The sequence below is a fragment of the Lodderomyces beijingensis genome, assembly GCF_963989305.1.
Source record: "Lodderomyces beijingensis strain CBS 14171 genome assembly, chromosome: 1".
Lineage (NCBI taxonomy): Eukaryota > Fungi > Ascomycota > Pichiomycetes > Serinales > Debaryomycetaceae > Lodderomyces > Lodderomyces beijingensis.
In genome coordinates this window covers 663,075-684,432 of record NC_089970.1, presented here as the reverse complement: position 1 = coordinate 684,432, position 21,358 = coordinate 663,075, and the positions used below count along the sequence as shown (strand labels likewise).

Here is a 21,358-nt window from a genome sequence, read left to right as displayed (position 1 = left end):
GAATTGAATCTGAACACAGGGAAGAAGTAAAAACGCAAACGTTAAATCTGACAACAGGCTGCTTATTAACCAGGACATAGATTGCAGAAACACTCAAGATGACCGATTTTGTCTACCAGGGGGAAGATTTCGACGAGAGGGTTAGAAAGCAAGTGGAATTTTACTTTTCAGACTCCAATTTGCAACAGGACAAGTTTTTATGGAAGATCTACGAGTCCAACGATGGATGGGTCGAGTTGAAGACCATTTTGACCTTTGGAAGAATGAAGCAGTATAGACCCGAGGAGAAAGTTGTAGACGCGTTGAAGCAGAGTGAAAAGTTGCTTTTATCTGCCAATAACGAGATGATCAAGAGGAAAGACCCCTTGAAGGATTTCAACGAAGTCAAGAACAACAAGAAGAAAAACACCGTGCACATCGAGGGCTTCCCGCACACGCTAACCCAGGACCAAGTTGAGAAATGGTTCACTGAAAAAGTTGTGCCTTTCTTGCCCAAGCAAAAGGAGCTTTGTTCGATTAGAATGATCAAGACTAGAGCCAAGAAGGAGTTTTTCGGTGTCGTTGATGTCGAGTTCCACACCGAAGAGGACGCCCAGTATTTGATCAACGATGTCGAGCTCTCTTACGACAACGGGGTCATCTCGAAAGAAGAGGCTGAAAACTTGGACAAGAAGCAGCTCTTGAAGAAAATGTCGCAGTTGACTTTCCAGGAGATGAGAGAGAATGGCAAAAGATTTGGTCAAAACGAGGTCACCAAGAGACGCAACAGTTTCAATGAGAATAAAGGTAAGAAACACCAAAAGGGCAACAAGGGCAAGAAGTTTGAAAACAACAATAGAAAAAAATCGGAAGATCAAAACAATGATGCTGCTGCTGCTGGTGGTGAGAAGGCACAGGGTCTTGAAAAAGTAGCAGAAACGACTGGAGAAGAAGGTGAACAAACAAATGAGCAAAAAGACGAGAAATCTAGTACCGAGGAGGGAAACGTCGCAAGTGCAGATAAAACAGAACCTGCAGCTGCAGACGATAAGCCTCAAACCAAAGCAGATGGGTTGCCTACTGAAGTTTCATCTACCAAGAAAGATGTAGAAGCTGATGCGTAATTTGGACAAACTACACTTTGACGATTAACCTTTTCATGTTAATGTTTTTTTTTCCTTTCTTTCTTCTTCTTCTAAATGTATATATAAGTGGAAATGTGACCTGATTTGCAAGCCATCTGCCAGCGTAGAAAGCAATTCTTCATCATCATGTGGCTTTATTCCCTTGCTTGCTCCGTAGTTGAAGAAGAAGAGCTCACTCTTGACAGCTTAGTTGATTTGTTTCTTTGTTGTTATATTTTGCGTCTGGTACTGCTTCTCTTCCGTCTTGGACGCGTCTTTACTTTGCGCACGCGTACGCGTGAATTTCCCACAGCTCATTTCCATCGAGGTTGAAACCCCCCCACCAAGCCAGTGTCAACAAGAACCTACAAACAAACAAATAAACAGAGTAAGAACGCTTGTCTCACCATGCCGTGTTTAGAAGATTCGTTCAAGAGCCAAGTTGCAAAGATTTTTGGCCCCTCCGTGAAACTTGCTGACGACGAATATGACAAGTTGCAATCGCTCATTCAGATTTTCCACACTGACTTGGAAGACCTTTATCTAGAATGGGAATCATTCAACGTGGCCGAGGTTGGGGAAGACTTAGAGCTAAACATTGGTAATTTGATCAAGTTTCACGAATATTTGCAAAAAAGACTTTCCAACAACAAGAGCACTCCAACAAACTTGAAAAAAACTTTCAACAAGGAAGTCGGTTCCAGTAGAAAGCCCTTGATCAACAAGAATGTCAACAGCGACCACAACAGAAGTCCCAGCACACCGCAATTGAAAAAGAGAAAGGTGGAACTATCAGAACGAGTCTCGTCGTCACCGCCTCTTGCTGGCTTTGAGACAGCCAACACCACGTTCAACTCATCGCCTACAAAACCAGCCAAAGAACTGCACAAACTTTTAGAATCTCTAAATGCACACATTAACGTGACCAACGCTGCTTCGCAAGAAGAACTCGATGGCTCAGGGGCCAAATTGACAGCAAACTTTGATGCTGCCAAATACAAGTTTCGCACCATGCAGATGAAGTTGCTTGAAAGTGCCGACGTGTTGGACGACCAAATCGACAGTATCGCCGAGTTGTACCAGCTGCACAATAATAATAGCAACACGGCGTCCGATTTGCAATTCGGCAATCCCTGCGCTAGTTCGCAGTTTGATATATTGTGTTGCGGAAGAATCGTTCCTGATTCGCCGAGCTATGATAACGAGGCTTTGAACAGCTCGTCGTTGTTCTTGGAGACTTCACGTATAACCGGCGTGGGTCAAAGGGTGAGCTTAAACTTGACCTCTCTTAAAGGGTTTTCCCTCTTTCCCGGCCAGATTGTCGTTTTGAGGGGAAACAACCCCACGGGCAAGGTTTTCCACGTTTCCGAGGTGATGCCCTTGCCACAATTGGGGACTCCCGTGTCCACCAAAGAGGAATTATCCGAATTTGAAGCATCTCAAAAAGGGTTAGGGTTGAAAATCGTGATTGCCTCTGGTCCCTATTCGAATCTGAACAAGTTGAATTTTGCAAGATTGGAAGATTTGGTGGACAAGATCAATAATAGCATTTTCCCCAATGCCGTGATCTTGAATGGTCCATTCATAGACCTCAGTAATAAAGCTGTTGAAGCTGGCGACGGCGAGTTTAGTTTCCCCTCCAGTGGCCACCACCAGCCTAGAAACTTGGATGAGGTTTTCACCCTATTGGTGACACCTGTGCTCAAGAAGATTGACTCCAAGATCCAAGTCATCTTGGTGCCGTCACTAAGGGATAGCTGCGCCAACCACTGCTCATTTCCACAGAATTCCTTTGATAGGAAAAAGTTGCAGCTTCCCAAAAACGTCAAGGTCTTTCCCAATCCTTCAAGCTTTGCATTGAATGAGGTGTTGATTGCTTCTTCAAACCTTGACATATTCAAGGATCTAAGAGACGTGTTCAAAAGTGACGAGGGCGGTTCCAATAGCAACAACAGATTTGAGAGAGTCATAAGCCACGTATTTGATCAGAGACGATATTACCCAATATCACCCGGGTCAGTTGCCAGTGCTCAAGCAGACACTAGTGCCGACGCCGAATTGATCAATGGAGCAATGGGGGAGCTCTTGACCAGGACCGGCATTGGAGGCTCTTTATTGGAAACTCCCTATTTGGGCTTGGCCGAGTTGGGAGACTCGCTTCCCGATATTATCATCTCCCCGTCGGAGTTGAAGCTGTTTGCGAAAATCGTCAAGGGTGTTGTGGTGATCAATCCAGGTCAATTTATCAGACCGAGTCGATCAGCCGACACCGAGGATGGATCATACGCGGTGTTGAGTGTTGTTCCACCGAAACTAGACTCCAATGCGACTGATAATGTCGAGCTCGTTCAAGGGTCGACGGATTTGTACCACCACAATCTTGATAAAAGATCTCGGGTTGACATATATAGTAGTTAGACTAGACTATTTAACAGGAGCGAGCATGAACCAAGAACTTTCCCTGTCTCTCTCTTTCTACACACAATCAACCTCATCAATGTAGCATTCTTAAAAGGTTCTGAAATTTCAGTGTTGAACTAAAAATTTTTTTTTTATTTCCCAAGATTGAAGATTTAGGATTAATCTCGTGCCAAACTCTTGACAATTTTTTCCAAATATATACACCTGCTCCTTTCCCCACCAATTATCTGGAAAAAGCTTACCACGTTGAAACACGTTGAAGAAGTAAAAAGAAATGCTTATCCTGAGTTTGAGTTGACCCCCTCCACCCCCTCGCGAAACAAAGAGCAAAAAAGAGATCAACGCCGTGTTTGTCTACGACAGAACCACCTGGAGGAACCGTTTTATTTATTTATCTATTTAATTTTTTTTTTTAAATTTTGGATAGGGTCTAGTCCCGTGCAGGATATTTGAACGAAACGAGCTGTTGCCGCATACGAATGCTCCGTTCAGTTCCATTCAAGCTCCTACCGTCGAGTGTCTATTTGAGAATTTTTGCTAGGGCTGTTCAAACAAGATGCTTTTGCCGCGCGTCGTATTTGTTGAAACTCGCGGCGGTACAACAAATACCCTTACAAACTGGAGTTGACTATAGAAATCTCGATGAAACACACCTCAGCACGATCAAAGACAAAGATGTGCAGGAACTTTCAGTCAAGCTCGATGCGGAGTTTGAGTTGCGCGATTACCAGAAAGACGCGATAGAGTCAATCACCCAGGCTTTGAAACGAGGCGTCCGCAAGCCTGCCGTTGTAGTAGCCACGGGTGGAGGCAAGACGGTGATTTTTTCAAGCTTGTTGAAGAAGCTTGAGCCGACAAATGCAGGCAACGGTACAAAAGTTCTCATTCTTGCTCACACGCAAGAGCTAATCAAGCAGGCAGTCGACAAAATACGAATGATAAACCCCGATCTACGCGTGGGTATCGAGATGAGGAAATTGAAAGCAGGTCCCCTTGATGATGTCGTTGTTGCTTCAGTGCAGACTTTGAGAATGGCGCAACGACTACAAAGGTTTGACCCGCTGGAGTTCAAAAGCATCATCATTGACGAGTGCCACCATGCGCCCGCTACCTCCTATGTAAAGATTCTTGACCATTTTCGAGCTCTTGAAAAAGAGCTGCATTTGAGCGTCATTGGGTTCACGGCAACCTTTGCCAGGTTTGATGAGGTCTCATTGGGCAAGATTTTCGACGAGATTGTCTTTTTGAGGTCATTGGAAACGATGATTGAAGCGGGAGAGTTGGTGAGGCCGGTTATCAAGAGCGCGGTTATCAGTGACTTGAAATTGAGTAATCTTAGGAGGTCCCGCGGAGACTATGATACAGGAGAATTGTACGAGCAAATGGTAGAGGTCGGGGTCAATGAGCAAGTCGTGCTCTCCTACATGCAGTTGGTCGAGAAAACGGGAAGCAAGAGCACGTTGGTGTTTTGTGTCAATGTTGAGCATTGCCAAGAGCTATGTTCGATGTTTCAATCACATGGTATCGAGGCGCAGTATGTCACTGGACAAACGTCCAAGTCCGAAAGGGCTGCTTTGGTGGAGGACTTCAAGATGGGGAGAATCTCGGTGTTGTGCAACGTTGAAGTTTTCACTGAGGGCACAGACATGCCAAACATCGATTCCATAATCTTGGCAAGACCGACACTATCGAAACCGTTGGTGGCTCAATCAATTGGCAGAGGGTTGAGATTGCACAAGAACAAGACGAGCTGCCATATTGTTGATTTGGTGGGGAACACGGTGGATGGGATTGATGTGGCTCCAACATTGTCAGGAGACTCGCTATCACCAAGGAAGAAGCTTGCAGATGAGGAAGAAGTTGAAGGAGAGGAAGAAGAGGAAGAGGAAGAGGAAAAGGAATTTGATAAAGAGTTGACTGCTAGATCTAGACAGCTAGCTGTTGCAAGACTCTTGAATCTACACAAGAAAAACATTTTAACGCTTAAAGAACAGAAACTATTGTTTGCCATACCCAACAACTGGTTCTTTGACAAGGAGTTGATCAGAAGCGTCATGTTAAAGAACCGTTACCCCTGGACACCCATTGTCTTTGACAAGGTATGGGGGCTTCAGGTGCAAGGAGCTACTTACTTTTTGCTAAAAAAATTGGAAACGGCAGGCGAGTCCCCGACATTTGAAATCACGCTACGCGAGCACGGTAGTGACTCGGCGCAAGTAGTATGCCGGAACCTGAACCTTTTGCAAGCTTTAAACGAGTTGCGAGAATCATTTCCAAACGACTTGGACTATGCTGAAAAACAAAATACATTTGCGCGAAAACCCAGCCGGAAACAAGTCGCCGCGTTGACCCAGCTGCTCCTGGGAGCCATTGACAGGTATATTGCGAGAAACAACTTGGATGTGAGCCATCAGGAGCTCAAATCCGCTGTGGAAGAAGCTCTTCAAGGCGAAAAATTGGCCATGGTAACTAGACTTTTTTTCGCTTTCCGGTACAACGGGCGAACAGACTACGAACTTATCAAAGGGCGGCGACTAATGGACAAAGCAATGACGATTATAAAAGAACGTAATTAGAAGTTCAATTTGTTTTGAGTTATAGAAACACTGGGGGGATTCTTATTTCCAGTGGGTTTAACAAATCTTGATGATGGACATAAGTAGAAAAACTGTAGTATGAATTTTTACTTTCTCACTTTGGAGGCTTCGCAACACACACTCATAAACATATATATATTCATACACACATCACCGGTAATTTCAACGCAACAGATCAGTTGCAAGTGTCAAGATGATCGTACTTTTGCTTATTCTACGAGGTTTCATCTTGCTCAACCTAATACGAGCCCAGGGCGTCGTCGATGGCACTAGCAATAGCAGTGGCGGCGGCGCCGCTGAAACTTTGCCCAGCGCGTCAAATCACACCAACAACTGGGCGGTGTTGGTGTCAACTTCACGGTTCTGGTTCAACTACCGTCACATGGCCAATGCCCTAAGCTTTTACAGAACGGTTAAGCGTCTTGGGATCCCCGACTCGCAGATTATACTAATGCAAGCCGACGATATTGCATGCAACGCGAGAAACGCGTTCCCCGGTTCGGTTTTCAACAACATGGACCAAGCGTTGGACTTGTATGGAAGCAACGTCGAGGTGGACTACCGAGGCTACGAAGTGACGGTGGAGAACTTTATTCGGTTGTTGACCGACAGATGGGGCCCGGAGCAACCGCGATCTAAGAGATTGTTGACGGATGAGAACTCCAACATTCTCATTTACCTTACAGGACACGGCGGTAACGAGTTTTTGAAATTCCAAGACGCAGAAGAGATTGGCGCTTACGATATTGCCGATGCGTTTGCGCAAATGTATGAGAAAAAGAGGTATAATGAGATTTTCTTTATGATTGACACGTGTCAAGCAAACACCATGTACGAAAAGATTTACTCGCCCAATATTCTTTGCGTGGGCTCTTCTAGATTGGACGAGAGTTCGTACAGCCACCACTCAGACATGGACATTGGCGTTGCTGTCATCGACAGGTTCACCTACTACGCCTTGGATTTCCTCGAGAAAATCAACCGAACCTCCAAGTTGACCATGGACAAGCTCTTTGAGGTATTTACGTTTGCCAACGTGCACTCAAATCCGGGAATCCGCACCGATTTGTTCAAGAGAGACGTTAAAGATGTCTTGCTAACGGATTTTTTCGGTAGTGTGCAACATGTGGTGGCCGACAGTACAAAGTTGGACGTGTTGAAGGTCGCTGCGCAATTGAGCAATAACAGCACCAAGCTGATAATTCGGGATCCAGTCGACAACAGGATAGACAAGGCGCCCGCCCAGTTTGGGTTTGACTTTGATGAAAACTCAAGGGTCATGGTGGATATCCCAGGAGATTACAAAAAGGCGATTGGAATTGTCACCGTTGCTATATTGACGGGACTTTGGTTTCTTTCTTCGAAAACATAAAACTAGCATATACAAGATGACTTTTTTTTGGACAGCTAACAGGAAGATGCCCTGACTCGTCCCTCAGTCTTTCCTCCTTGTCTCACCTTTGCCATCTTTCATCTTCCATCTCTGTCTCTGTCTCTTCCTTCTTACTCAGGTCAGCTTGTTCCAGTCGCGTATCTAAATTTTCAACAAAATGTTGATGTCTTGTTTTCTTTTGTTTACGCACAACAAACACACGTTACTCCAGGACACTTTTGACAACCAACTCAATCAATGAGATCTATACTGATCAGATATACATATCAACATTCAACTGTATAGCTCACAAAAGATAAAAAGCACATCCATATCACAACAGGAGAGTTTACTGTTTGACTGTTCCCTATTTTTTTTTTTGTTCATATATTCATTTCCATTTTCATTTCAGATTAATTTATTTTTCATTTCATCCTTTCAAAAGTTGCCAACACCATCATGTCATTTTCCAAGTTCGATCCAGAGATGATGCTCCTGGAAGTCTGCTCGGCCCATACTAGTGATCAAACCAAGTTGGAGTGCATACAGACCCTCAAGAGCCACATCAAGCGGGAAATAATAGACTTGAACCAAGTGGAAACGTTTCTCAAGGTAATCTTGAGCGGCTTTGCCATCACCAACTTGGGGATTCTGACGTTGAGCTTCAATTCCTTGTCGTACATCATCAAACGGATCGGCTCGCAGGATAAATCAGGAAATATCTTGCGCGCCAACAGTGGCGTTATCCTCCCGCTTTTGTTTGGCAAGTTTGCAACCGCAAGCAGTTTGGCAGCACGGAGGTCACTTGAGGATTATTGGCTAAGCGCACCAGAATGTGTCGAAAAGGAGTTGATGCATGTGTTATTTTCGAATGCAAATGCTAACGCAGACGTGCAAGTGACTATTGAGTCTATACGGTGGATATGCCAGGTTTTGAAAACAGTAAGCTCATTCAACGCCATGCAATTTGTGCCGGGCATATTCCAAGTGGTTGCAAACAACCCACAGAATGAAATGTTGATAAGCGTTGTAAAAGAGTTGTTGCATGTATTGACCTCCAGCGAGCAAGACGTGACCCCGAAATTAATAAGGGAAGAACTCGACAAAAGCAAGATTGGCACCGACATTGCTGATGCACTACTGCGTTCCATGATGTCGCAAAAGACAGACGAACCTCCCAAAAGACACAACCAACGGTCTAACCCCAGCAGCAACAATAGCAGCAAAGTTGAGCTCCCCTTGGTGTCGAAATGCGATGGCGCCGCCTATGCATTCGACGAACAGCTAGCTGCTTTGTTGGCAAAAGCAAATTACGATGTCCCCGAGGGATTGGAGCCGATGCCGGTCAATTCGACGGCGGACATTCATGCGGTTTTTGAAAACAACGACGCATGCTTCCAGGGAAAGGAAACCGAGTCGAATTGGAAGCAACGAGAAAAGAAAATCGTTGAAATCAGAATGCTTTTGCGTGGTAATGCTGCAAGGGACTATTTGGCAACAACTGTCAGCTGTTTCCGAACTTTCGCCACCAACATTTGCAAAGGTGCCAATTCTTTGCGGACTACCTTGGGCACGCATAGTTGCCACTTGATCAAGGAATGCGCCATTATATTGGGAGAAGAGTGCGAACTTGTCGCTGAAGCTATCATGCCGTCGTTGATGAAGTTGTGCCTCTCCACAAAGAGCATGACATCGACAAATGCAAACATGGCCATGGCGTCGTTATATGCAAACTTGCCGTATAACACGAGGCTCATTCAACGGATAACGTTGGCGATGGAAGAGCGAAATTACCAACCACGGTTATACTCGGTGATGTGGTTGCAGATTCTATTGTTGCGGAATGCCATAGACCCGACTGTTCTCGGAACCCATATTGCCAATGTTGTTGACATCACAAACAAAGTGCTTATCAAATCGTTAAAGGACGCCAACCCCAATGTGCGACAAAGGGCCAAGGATTGCTATTGGTGCTACTCAAAAGTGTTTACCGAGGAATCCGATAAACTACTAAAGCGCTTAGATCCCGTTACTGTGAAGGCCTTGGAGCGATCACAGAAAGAGCTTGGATTACCGGTGACTATCCCCAAAACACTTACCACTAAACCGCCTCGCTTATCATTGAAAGAGCAAATCAAGGAAAAAAATAAAGAATTGACCCTCAGCAGACCTTCGTCTCGAGCAGGATCGCGTGACGTTCCGCCGCAAAGAGTATCATCTCACACATTGCCCAAGCCGCAAAGAACCAATTCCAAGTTGGAAACTACTTTGCTGAGAAATGATTCGGGCAACAGGCCCACTTTAAGGGCCACGAGTTGGGCACCGCACAACTTTAACGATGTCGAAATTAGCAAACCAAGAGCGCGAAGCAAGACAGAGAGCTTTACTAGACCTCTATTGGGGGATCATCCGCCGCCGCCTGATCGAAGCGCTAGTATTGCATCAGACAAATCAGAACCATCATCATCAGTTCCCAAGACGAACCTCTTTTCTGAGCAGCGCGATCCTATAATTAGCTTTTTGTCATCTAGGAACCCAGTCGACATTAAAGAGGGTGTCAGCTTGTTGAAGTTTGCCATACTTGGGAATGAAGATTTTTCACAATCTCATGCTGTCAAGGGCAGACTCAAGTACATTTCAGAGAAGGATGTGAGTTTGCTTGAACCTTTGTTCCACTCCGGCGACAAAGGTTTGAAGAAGTTATCGGAATTATTTTCAATCAGCGATTTTGTCAGAGTATGTGCCTTGATATTCCGAGGATCAGACGAGCGCATTTTGGACTTGATGATATCTTTTGTCAAGTTTCCTCAGTTTTTCCTGGAAAATTTGCAGTTGCTTTCGACTGTTAACGACTCGCCCGATGTGGTTGGGAGCCATAACTTGAAGCTTCAGATTTCAAAATATCAGTTTGAAATAGCCAAACTGGTGTTGGAGTCGTTTCTGATTTCCTTGACCAAATACCCAGTGACGGATGTGCAATTTGGAGATTTGTTGAGTGAGCTTGTACGACTGGTGAGCCAGCTCCAGGGCAATGACGGGTACGACATGTTGAAGCAAGTTCTTTGCCAACTATACACCGTGAACAGCCCACGCTTTGTCCTGTTGATCAAGGACATTGAAGTTCCATTGAAGGAGGAGATCGAGCTGATTGTAGGCGTTGACAACACCATTGTTCCGCAAAAACCATTGGACCAATCTGTGTTTGAGTTTACTGAAATTAACCGTGAGAGGTTGCAAAAACCAAACAGATTGGGATTAGAGTTTGAAGGCAAGTACCAACATCAAAATCAACACCAACATCAAAATCAACATCAACACCAAAATCGCTTCTGCTTAGAGGAGCCTCCAAATGAGACTCCTCAATTGGCTTTTCCTGGAAATCGTCTTTTCAAGTTGGCGAAAGCCAAAAATACAGGAAATGGCAACGAGGGTCACAGTCACAGTTATAGCCACAATCACGATCACAGTCACAGTCACGATCACACTCGCAGTCAAAACCACATTGAAACCGTGGCTGCAGAGTCCAACTCGTCGTCTGACTCGCCCGTGGTGGAATTTGCCCAGTTGCATATAGTCCCCAATGCTAACAAGCAGGCCGATATCCATTCGCTTAAAACCTTGATAGAAAAAACCGACCCTTTTATCCCGCTTTCGAACAAAATGAACAAAATCAACATCTACGAGGATGACCCCTTCCCCAAAGTGCCAAGAAACGAAAAGATTTGGGAAAATCTTGAGTACGCCAAAATGACTCGTACCTTTGAAGACTTGAAGCTTTCTTCACCCAGCATTAAACAGTTTGAGAACGACTGTAGCGAAATAGCCAGCAAATTCAGCCTTAGTAGAGACTATGCCGCCATGCTCAGAATAACGGACATCTTGGAGGCCTTGTCTAGCAAAAACTATGAGTTTAGAGAATACTTCTTACTCAAGGGCAAGTACAAATTATCCACCAGCTTGCTGTCATTTTTCGAAGGCCACGACTTGTCCCGCTTGGATGAAGAATATCTTATGAATGGGTTATACCTCTACAAGCAACTACTTCGATTCGACGAAAGCATCGACGTGAGACAGCTTTGGGCCCTATTCTGCCAATGCTGCCACCAAGTCAAGCTCGATGATCAGATCCACTTGGCGTGGAATGAGATAATCTTGAGCATAAACCACACGCACACAAAGTCATCTTTCGCGAGAATAGCGTTGGAGTATTTGGAGAATGAAAAATCGTTATCGATGAGCGTGCTGAACATCTGCTTGAATTTCCTCACCAAGATCCTAATCGAGGATCCCGACATCAACGAGGAAAAAATATTTCGCTTAGATAAGATCTTGGGCAAGTTGTTCACCAAAAAGGATGTCGCTTACAGGAAATCGGCTACTATTTGCTATAGCAGTTTATTGCGCAACGACTCGTTAACGTTGGAGCTGAGGCAGATGTTGAATAAGATGAAGGGGAGATATTCCATATCCCAACAGAGGCTAATTGAGTTTTATAGTCAGAAATAATGATAGTAATCAAAATAAAATTGGAGGGATATTGTTTAAAGTAAATAATGCATTCTTTTTTTTTTTTCCAGTAGAAATCGGTCTATGTCGAAAATAAAAAAAGAGAAGAGAATTGAAAAGAGAAAACTTTGAACGGTTGAGACAGCGGGTGGGTGAAAATATGGGAGTCGATTCTACTTCATGTTTCGATTTCTTCATGGTTTCTAACTTTGGTAGCTTTGGAGTTGACCACATCATTCAATGAAGGGTGGTGGTGGTGCTTATCTTTTTCAGAATGTGCTTTTTTCGTGACGCCAGCTCCACTTTTGCCAAACTGTTGTTGTTGTTGCTGCTGTTGTTGTTGTAGTTGCTGTTGTTGCTGTAAAAGACGTTTTTTCTTGACCATCTTCGCGCTAACTTGCTGCTGTCTCGTCATCTCCAGAAACGGGAATCCCAAGGATGCCTGATGTTGACTGTGATTGTGATTGTGGTGTTGTTGATGATTGTGATGTTGATGTTGGTGATGTTGATGATGTTCGTGATGTTGGTGATGTTGGTGTTGTGGTGCTGCTTGTACAGGCACCATCACAGGCTGAGCCATAATGGGGACATTGCTAAAATCATAATCATTCATCATTATATACGGTTGCAATTGTGAAATGTGCTGTGCAAAGGGATCATAGCTGTTGGCTTGCTGACTCGTTAAAAGAGCATGGTTTGCCCAGAATTCAGTCTCGGGGTAGATCACATTGTAACCATTTGCCCCGTCTGCCAAATTTTGCATGCTGTCGTAATTGGGCACTTGTTGAGAATCAAGTTGGAATTGTTGTACTGTTTTCATCGGCTGTCGATTGGAAAGGAAACTAGTTTGGTATTTAGCCGAAAGCGGTGGTTGGAAAGTACTTGTGAAATTGTCTTCTGCGTCATTGATGTTGTGGAATGCAAACATCTTGGCCGTTGATGATCGAGGTTGAAGAGCTGTTGATGTTGACGTTGACATTGGTGGGGCCAAGGGGGTTTTTAGGGGTTGTGCTTGTTCGATGAGGTATTCGTCGTTGAATGCAACTTGATTTGCCGCGAAAGTAGCCGAGTGCGGAGGCAAGCCCGAGTTTGGGTTGGGGTTGGGGATAAATATCGTGGGATCGATAAAGTTTATATAGTTGTCTTCAACGACACTTGGGAAATATCCATTTTGGAAATTGGGGTCCAACGTGATGTATCCGCCGTCGGAAGCTTGGCCTGCAGCAGCTGCTTCAAAGTAATCGAGAGGGAAATCGTCCTCATAATCGGAATTGGGTTTATATTGTTGAGGAGTAGGCTGGTTGAGGAAACTGTGGTCTTCTTCTTCTTCTTCTTCTTCTTCTTCTTCTTGATTTTCAGGTGAACCCTTGACATGGTCACTCTCGGTACTTGTGGTTGCGCTAGTGCTTGTGTTTGTGTTTGTGGCTGTGGTTATGCTTTGCTTGGTGGTTTCCGTGGGGCTATCTGATGGCACTGGTTTCCAGTCGAGGGGGCTTTCGTTATTTAGATTAGCAGAATGGCTTTCCATAAGTTTAGCGAGTTGGGTATGTAGACTCGTACTTTCGTCGTATTGGAAATTGGTGGCCGGTTCCCTATACGCGGTGGTTGTTGGGTTCTGACCCATTTTTTCCTTCTTTAGATCTCTCTCCAAGGCATCTGCCATTAGCTTATCGTGAGGCACATTGAACCAAAAAAACACCTTTTGTTTCTTCTGGGTGCGAAGACACGAGTTTTTAAATAAAAACTCAAGAAACTCGGACCTTGGTGGCTCCAAGATGGCATCAACATTGCATTTCAAGTTTCTCAAATCTGAAAAGATCCCTTCTTCAAACTTCTTTCGATCAACGATTTTCCTGCCGAAATGCTCAAATTTATACACGATGCATCTTACGATATCCGTGCCGGTGATGAAGTATAGGTTATTCCAAAATACACAACTGACAAACCCTTCGTCGTGGTTGAGGTAGTACCGCCGAATAACTTGATTTTCCTGCCAATTTGCCGGCGCTGTAGCGAGGAAAAATTTAAGATCCTCGATTAGACACACCGACTCGTCTACCTGTGTCCGCGTCTGCGCCGTTTTAGCATCAACTGAAACTGTATATGGCATGGTGGAAAAAAATTAAAAAATCAACAAAACAACAAAAATCGTTATTCAGAATAAAAACCTCCGTGAGGTTTGCAAATCCGCGATCTTCCAACTGTGAAACCCAATAAGGCAAAAATTAAAAACACCAAAAAAAAAACCAAAAGTAAGAAAAGAAGAAAGAAAGAAAAAAAAAAAACACCAGGTTCTTCTATTTTTCCGGTGAGGCTTTATGAAGATTGCTTTCGGCTCTTTAATCACGAAGCGAGACGTCCACGCTTAGAAATTGCTTCGGAACTTCCAATTGGACCCTGCTGGGAAGATGAAAAAACGGGTGGCTTTTGAGATAATGACTCTCTGTAGTAGGAGTTGCTCCAACTGAAACGATGCCAGTGTAACGACGAGGTCTCTAAGATTCTAACTTGCGATATCGATTATTTCGCTGAGCAAAACCGCGAGGAGTGAGACGCTGAAGTGGGTGCTGTTTAACGAGTGAATAAAGTCAAGTCAAGTAAAGTCAAGTCAAGTAAAGTCGAATCAAGTAAAGTCGAGTCAAGTACAGTGAAGTTGAATGAAACGAAATGGAATGAGGTTGAGTCAATGTAAAATAAGTTATAAAAAAAAAACCCCCCAAAATTCGTTTTAAAAACAAAGTTTCAAGTCGAAACAACTTGGTTATATATGTATAAATGTTGGAAAAGTAGAACCGGTGGTTAGGATATAGCTGGTTGAAGATGTACGACTGACTGGGGGACAGAGATTGAAGTTGAAAATTTACAGCGTTTCATGAGCTGTTTCAGATTAGAATTCTGAAACATGCTTGTTGATAAAAAAATTGCGCTGTTGGTGGCTGTATGCAGTACTTCTACAATGTTAAAAATTGACTCAACTGGTAGTGGCAGCTATACAAGAGCGGTTTAAAAAAGGGTTTAGCCAGAAGCGTCAACTATCATGTTAACTTCTACATTAACGCCAACGGGGAAAGTAAATTAAAGGGAAAAAAAAAGCCACGTCTCCGCCAATAAAGGAGAGAAGTTCACTTCCCCCCACTCCTCTATAGCACATTGTTAGTCTGGCGTAAATTTTTCACGACGATCGCCAGCGTCGTAGACAGCTCTGGGACACGGTGCATCCACCCTTTATCTCGCAAAAAACATCCCGAGCTTATCCCGATCTTCATCGTCTGCCCTTGCCTCGTTGCAGTGGCTGGTTGCAAGAACGTAAAGAGACCCCACTGTTTTCTTTTTCTTGGAGATTCAAGCCCGGGTTGGTTTTTGATCGCAAAAGATAAACGGAGGAGGCGATAGGAAGAAGACGGAGGGGGGGTGGGTGGTTATGAAGACGACTTGGTAATATTTTGTTTTTACTAAATTGGAAATTTACGTAAAAATTAACCTACACCTCCAATTAACAAGGTAATGATGAACAATAGCGCATTTCGGATCATTGTGGATTTTGCTTTTTTCAATCTTGCAAATGCAGGGACGCAGCGGACGCAGGTGTCGATGATAGACGCGTTGGAAAATGTATAGCTGCGAACGTTGCATCCAAACGCCTCCGGGCAGCCAGTTGCGTTTTACAGCAAAATTTCCCCCCATTCACGCCCATATCGAAAACAGCAAAAAAATATATAGTCGAGTGTGAAGCACATTCATGGATGGAGCGTATTGTACATATCATCCCACACTGGTCTGTTCTAAAATCTCCCGTACATCAGGGCTCGTATCCACGTTATTAATCTGCTGGGAGAATTACGTTTAGATGAACAAAGAGTTTTCACCTAGCGGCTCGTTGTTTAAAAAGCATAGAATTGCGATAATTTTTACATACGCTTGCTTGTAGCTGTCAATTCATCTACTAAGAATTACTTGTAATTTGATACCAGCGGAAACAAAGATGAATGCTTTGCCAGCAAATTCCGCGGATGAAGCCGTTAGTCAACTGCAATCTTTCCTCTCTTGGCTTTACTATTGCTGAGCCTGTAAAAAGGTCACAGCCCTACCAGAGGGGGGGTGAAGAACGCAACCACATTGTGGAATCAACAAAAAATTCTACAGCAAGTAGAATCGAATAAATCGTAAAGACGTTAAACATTCAAGAGACGTATATATATACAAATATATATATGTATAATTTGCACGCAGTCGCCAGCGCACATGGGTTATTACCCACAACACCCAAAAAAAACTCACAAAGCAAAAAAAAAAATGGTGGTTTTTGCTTTTATGGAATATGTTCATATATCATTTCAATCATCAATGTCACTCCAGTTTTTCCTTGGAGTTGCAAACCAATCACTAGATCCGTTCCGAATCACCTCACTTGAAGCAGATGCACCGCCAACTGCAGCAACCATGGCCGGCGCGCTGTGATTGTTCGACTTGGCAAACCCAGTCATCCACTTCTCCAACCCTTTACTTACAGACTCGGCAAGGGCCCGTTTAGATTCAAACAAATCGGCCGTCAATCCACCAGCTGTAGTAGTAGTAGTAGAAGTAGTATTTGTGTTTGCGCCCGTGCCATTCTGCTTCCTGGACACCGTCGGATTCAAGATTCTGGTAACTTCGGCAATCGTGGGAGTCTTGGTGTTGGCAAATGGAGTATACTGCTTCCTTGTCTGGATTTGATTCTGCTGTTGGTTGTTGTTGTTGTTGTTGTTGTTGTTGTTGTTGTGATGGTTAGACCCTCGCTTAAATGGAGGAATATACTTGCCCGCGGAATCTGAATGATCAGTTTCCTTGGCCGACGTTTGAGTCGGCGAAGTACTAGAAGATTTCTCGTGACTGGTAGTATTCGATAACCCCGACATCAGGAATAAAGTGGCATCCTTTTTCGGTTTCAAGCGAGAATCAAATTCTCCACTCGATGAACCGATGACTTCCTCTTCTTCTTCTTCTTCCACATCATCATCTTCATCTTCGTTATCTTCGTCATCACCGCCTAATTCTTGGTCAAACGTCACGTCAAAATCATCTTCCAAATGAAACACCTCATCGTAATCAGCTCTCAACGACAAATTATCAATTTCCTCCGTCAATGGGCCCACCGCAGGCGATTTATGAGGCTGCGGTTGAGGTGAGCGCAAATAGGGAGGAATGTATTTGCCAGAACTAGACAAACTTGACCCGGCGGCGTTGGCGTTGGCGGTGTTGGTGGCAGTGGTGGTTGCTGCTGCTGAAGCATGAGGGTGAGGCAATGCCAAACTTGATGACACCATGGAGCCACTAGCATGGCCAATTCCATTTCCAGCAATGTTTTTTCTCAATTTCGAAGTCGAATACAGTCTATTCCTTTTCCGGTTCACCAGCTGATGGTTATGAGAATCATTGCCCGCATAGTCGTTGGTGCGATGTATCTGGACACTATTGCCATTAGAAACACCATTATGCTGAGACTTGTATTTTTTGCGGAAATTTTGCTTCCAAGTTCTTTTTCTTCTAAACGGTGGTGGCCTCTTGGCAAATTCAGAGACACCGCCATTGCCATTGCTATTGCCATTGCCGGTGCTAATGCCATTGGTAAAACCATTGGCACTACCACTGAAACCATTACCATTGACCGAGTATCGTCCGAGGTGTCTCTTTTCTCCATACTTGTCCATGTAATGATTGAATACAGACCTTGGTGTAAAGAAATCTTCGCGGTGAAAGTTGGATTTATTGCCAAAACTATTGGAGTATCGGCCATTGACATTGGGGTTTTGGTTATATGACGCCACATTCAACGGCTTTCTGGTGTTGCGGATAAATTTGAATTTTAAGCTGTTGATTGGAATAGGCTTTGACTTGGCCGAGGTCGATAATAGAGCATCTGCTCTGTGGTTATGAGGAATTTCCTCTACTAACCTAGCCACTGCAAAGTCATCATCTTCCTCGGTAATTTTCGCTTCTTTCAATCCAGAAGCAGGAGGAAGGGAAGGAGGAGAAGCTTGCACTTTGGACTCTTCATCAAAGGAGCCATAGTCATCCTCGACGTCCTCTTCTTCCTCTTCATCATACTCGTAATCACTGGCTTCGTACTCCTCGTCAATGGTGAAAAACCTCAAGGCATTGAGTTCGTCGCCAAGGTTTCGCAAACTCCTATTGTCAGGGTCAATTGTCAAACTGAATCTCAAAACAGAAAACAAATCACCGCTCATTGTTGAAAAAAAATCAAATAAAGCTTCTCGGTTGCTAACAAACTGCAAGAATCTCTTGTCGGAGTAGTTGGCCACTTGGAAAGGGTTCTTGTGGAAAACCAATGTCAACAATATGACACCCAACGACCAAATGTCAATCTTGGAAGCATCATACGACTCAATCTCCTTATCAAACAATTCTGGTGCCATGTATCTCTCCGAGCCAATATCAAATTCATCTCGGTCAGTGACAATCCTTGTTGTTGTGGCCAAACCCCAGTCGCAAATCTTGATGCTCCAATCCTCGGCAATCAAAATGTTTTCCGGTTTCAAATCTCGATGGTATACGCCTTTTGAATGGCAAAACTCAATGGCATTGAGTATTTGATTAAAGACATCCTTAATGTCTGGAGTCGAAGCAGGCCCGTTACCTTTATGAATAGCCTCGTACAAGTCGCCTCTGGTGCATAGTTCCAATATCAAACATGAATCAAAATGGTCATATAACCCTGAGATGTTGGGGTGGTTGCCCAAGATTTCATGGATTCTGATTTCCTTTTGAGCTTCGTCTTTCAAACTATCAAAGATTGAGCTGGCATCCTCTTCCCTGTCATTATCAAAATCAAGGTTGTTGACAATCAGCTGAGGCGGAGACTTTAAGCGTGCTGGACTCGAACATGGTCTATTAGAATGATTTTTGTTTTGGCCCTGCTCTTCTCCTTCTCCTCCTGCTCCATCTTTTTTCTCCTTTTTCTTTTTATAATCAACGGGGTAAATATACTTTACTGCCACGAGTAAATTATTTCTCTTTGTATCCCTTGCAACAGAAACAAGTCCATATGATCCTTCACTAATATCACTAACTTTTGAATATCGATTCCTTAGTAGCCCGCCCTTCTCATATTGTTCAAATTCTTCCATATTAAAAAAAAAAAAAAAAAAGAAGGAAAAAAAGGAAGAGAAAGGTCCAGAAAGGATACTTTTTTATATTGCTGATAATATCCTTCTCTTCCTCTTCTGCTGTTTGAATAATTCCTCAATCAACTGTGTGACGTTGAAGTGATTGGGGAAGTAAGGAATGAAAGTAAGTAAGTAAGAAGGGGACCAACCCGACGATAGGTAGTATGCAAATTAAAAAAAAAGGGGGGGTGGATTCAAGTAGTAGTTGTAGTAGCAGTAGCAGTTGTTGTTGTCGGAAAGTTTTGGTGAAATCTCGTTGTTTATGGGATATATATGTGTATGTGAATGGACAAATTTTCAAGAAGTTTCCAGTTTTGACATAAATGAAATGGCGGTGTGTTTTCTCGATGTATAGTTTAGCAGAGTAGAAAGCGAAAATAGTGGTGAAAATGCAAAAAGTGTATCTTGTTCTGAAGTAAAAAGGAAGAAAAAACCAAAAAAGAACAACTAAATCAAGCCGTGGATGAGATTTGGTTTTGAAACAAGGTGGATTTCCCGAGTATCAGGAGCGTCTAAACCTTGACAAATCTGTGGAAGCTGGTGATGGATGGACTGTTTTCTGATGATGAGTGATAACCGCCTCTCTCTTTCCCGTAGTTCCAAGGAGTAATCTGTACAATAGATGTATACCCGTAATCTACGATAGGATTGCAGTAGCCCCAACTAACTGAGAACTTTCAATTGGCCTGTGTATCTTGGTACCTTGTTGCTTCTTCTTCTGCTTCTTCTGCTGCTGATTCTTCGGCTTCTTGTTCTGAATGTGGTGATGAGGACGGAGGTGGTGCTGTGTTGTTCTCTCCTGCGCACTCTACTCCTCAGTAAATATACAGTGGAAAAAGGGAAAAAAATAGGAGGCAGGGGCTCCAGTACGTGCTGTGTGGGGGTTGAGTGTGTGACTAACAGGGAGACAAAAATTATTACAGGACACACTCTAGCTGGCAGGAACAGTTGGCGCCATTTCTCCACCCTATTTAAGGGCATAGGCACTACTACCACCACTACCCAGACCAAACCCCCTTCCCCCGTTCTTTTGAGGAACGGGGACATGGTCCATGGAGAGATAAAGGATGTGCTGTTCTTAAGAAAAAAGCCAGGGAAGGTGAGAGGGGGGGAGGGGGGAAGGAGGTGGCGTAGGAGAAGTTGAAGATGCCATGGAAAACTGTGGAAAGATTAGGCAATCTTATCCCTCGCACAACCCTTGTTACCCTGAAATATCCCTCTTTCCTCTTCTAATCTCTGTTGTTGTCGGTGGTGTTGTTAAGAGGAATAGATTAATGGGCAAGGATTAGGGAATTGGGGATTAGAGGTGAGGAGTTAGGGAGTAAAGGGAAGCCCACAACAGACATGGTGGTGATTGGCTTTCTCCAAAATTCTCCCTCTCTATCCACTTTCTCCAGCTTGTTGGTCGGTGTCCTCTTTCCCTCGGTAGCATTCCTTTTGCCCATCAGTTGTTGACCTGAATGTTTCTGATTTGACTCATGTCATGACTTTCCTCCAATCTCTGTATTTTTTTTTGTTGGACCGAGTAAATAATAAGATGGTGGTTTATTATATACTTGTTTTATCCTTATCGAAAAATCACTTGATCAGAGAGAAGGTTCCAGAGCCAATTCACGTAGTGTAGGCTCCTTCTACAGCACAGTTTATCGTGATTGGTCAACCGGGATCGAGCTTTCCCGCATTCACCCCCCTTGTCCCCCCTCCCTCCAGTTTATCATGATTCGTCAACCGGGATGGTCGAAAGCTTTCCCGCATTCACCCCCTTGTCCCCCCCTCCCTCCTTGGTGTTGAAATTCCATTGCTCGCAGGTTGCCCTGAGCAATAGCAAAAAAAAAAAACTTGGCTCAATCCCCCCCCCTGCCAGCCCCCTTACCGAGATGAAATGAAACTGAAACCCTCAACGAAATCAGTTCCATTCGAGAGAGGGAGGAGGGAGGAAAGCTTTCATCCATCCATTCACCAATGTATGTACATATCTAGTGAGCTTAAATTGCAGGGGGGGGGGGGGGGGCAAGAAAATAAAAAAAAAACAAACCACACTTTCGTTACCCCCTTGTTCTTTTTTTTTAATTTCAAATTCAAACCCACCTTTTTTTTCATGAGTACACCTGTTTTAAGTGCATTGTTATCAGTTGGTGTGCTGGTGCGTCCAAGGTGGAGAATATTGATCTGTGTACCTTTAGAGTTTATATCGCT

At 43.9% G+C, this 21,358-nt stretch overlaps 7 protein-coding genes across 7 annotated transcripts; 5 read left to right on the top strand and 2 right to left on the bottom strand. All coding sequences in view use genetic code 12, as the record gives it.

The window, feature by feature from the left end:
- Positions 1 to 98: 98 nt before the first annotated feature.
- LODBEIA_P02810 (uncharacterized protein) lies at positions 99 to 1,103 on the top strand (the record flags this gene model as incomplete). Its single annotated transcript, XM_066972850.1, has 1 exon — positions 99 to 1,103. The coding sequence occupies one exon, from the start codon at positions 99 to 101 to the stop codon at positions 1,101 to 1,103; it is 1,005 nt and encodes a 334-aa protein (XP_066827219.1).
- Positions 1,104 to 1,511: 408 nt separating this feature from the next.
- On the top strand, positions 1,512 to 3,521 carry LODBEIA_P02800 (uncharacterized protein; the record flags this gene model as incomplete). The annotated part of the gene is made up of 1 exon (XM_066972839.1): positions 1,512 to 3,521. One exon carries the CDS (start codon positions 1,512 to 1,514, stop codon positions 3,519 to 3,521), a length of 2,010 nt encoding a protein of 669 aa, XP_066827218.1.
- Positions 3,522 to 4,003: 482 nt separating this feature from the next.
- Positions 4,004 to 6,100, top strand: LODBEIA_P02790 (uncharacterized protein; the record flags this gene model as incomplete). The annotated part of the gene is made up of 1 exon (XM_066972827.1): positions 4,004 to 6,100. The coding sequence occupies one exon, from the start codon at positions 4,004 to 4,006 to the stop codon at positions 6,098 to 6,100; it is 2,097 nt and encodes a 698-aa protein (XP_066827217.1).
- Positions 6,101 to 6,314: 214 nt separating this feature from the next.
- Positions 6,315 to 7,493, top strand: LODBEIA_P02780 (uncharacterized protein; the record flags this gene model as incomplete). Its single annotated transcript, XM_066972816.1, has 1 exon — positions 6,315 to 7,493. The coding sequence occupies one exon, from the start codon at positions 6,315 to 6,317 to the stop codon at positions 7,491 to 7,493; it is 1,179 nt and encodes a 392-aa protein (XP_066827216.1).
- A 459-nt stretch (positions 7,494 to 7,952) lies between these two features.
- LODBEIA_P02770 (uncharacterized protein) lies at positions 7,953 to 11,999 on the top strand (the record flags this gene model as incomplete). The annotated part of the gene is made up of 1 exon (XM_066972805.1): positions 7,953 to 11,999. One exon carries the CDS (start codon positions 7,953 to 7,955, stop codon positions 11,997 to 11,999), a length of 4,047 nt encoding a protein of 1,348 aa, XP_066827215.1.
- Positions 12,000 to 12,177: 178 nt separating this feature from the next.
- LODBEIA_P02760 (uncharacterized protein) lies at positions 12,178 to 14,109 on the bottom strand (the record flags this gene model as incomplete). Its single annotated transcript, XM_066972794.1, has 1 exon — positions 12,178 to 14,109. The coding sequence occupies one exon, from the start codon at positions 14,107 to 14,109 to the stop codon at positions 12,178 to 12,180; it is 1,932 nt and encodes a 643-aa protein (XP_066827214.1).
- Positions 14,110 to 16,333: 2,224 nt separating this feature from the next.
- Positions 16,334 to 19,123, bottom strand: LODBEIA_P02750 (uncharacterized protein; the record flags this gene model as incomplete). The annotated part of the gene is made up of 1 exon (XM_066972783.1): positions 16,334 to 19,123. One exon carries the CDS (start codon positions 19,121 to 19,123, stop codon positions 16,334 to 16,336), a length of 2,790 nt encoding a protein of 929 aa, XP_066827213.1.
- Positions 19,124 to 21,358: the final 2,235 nt, after the last annotated feature.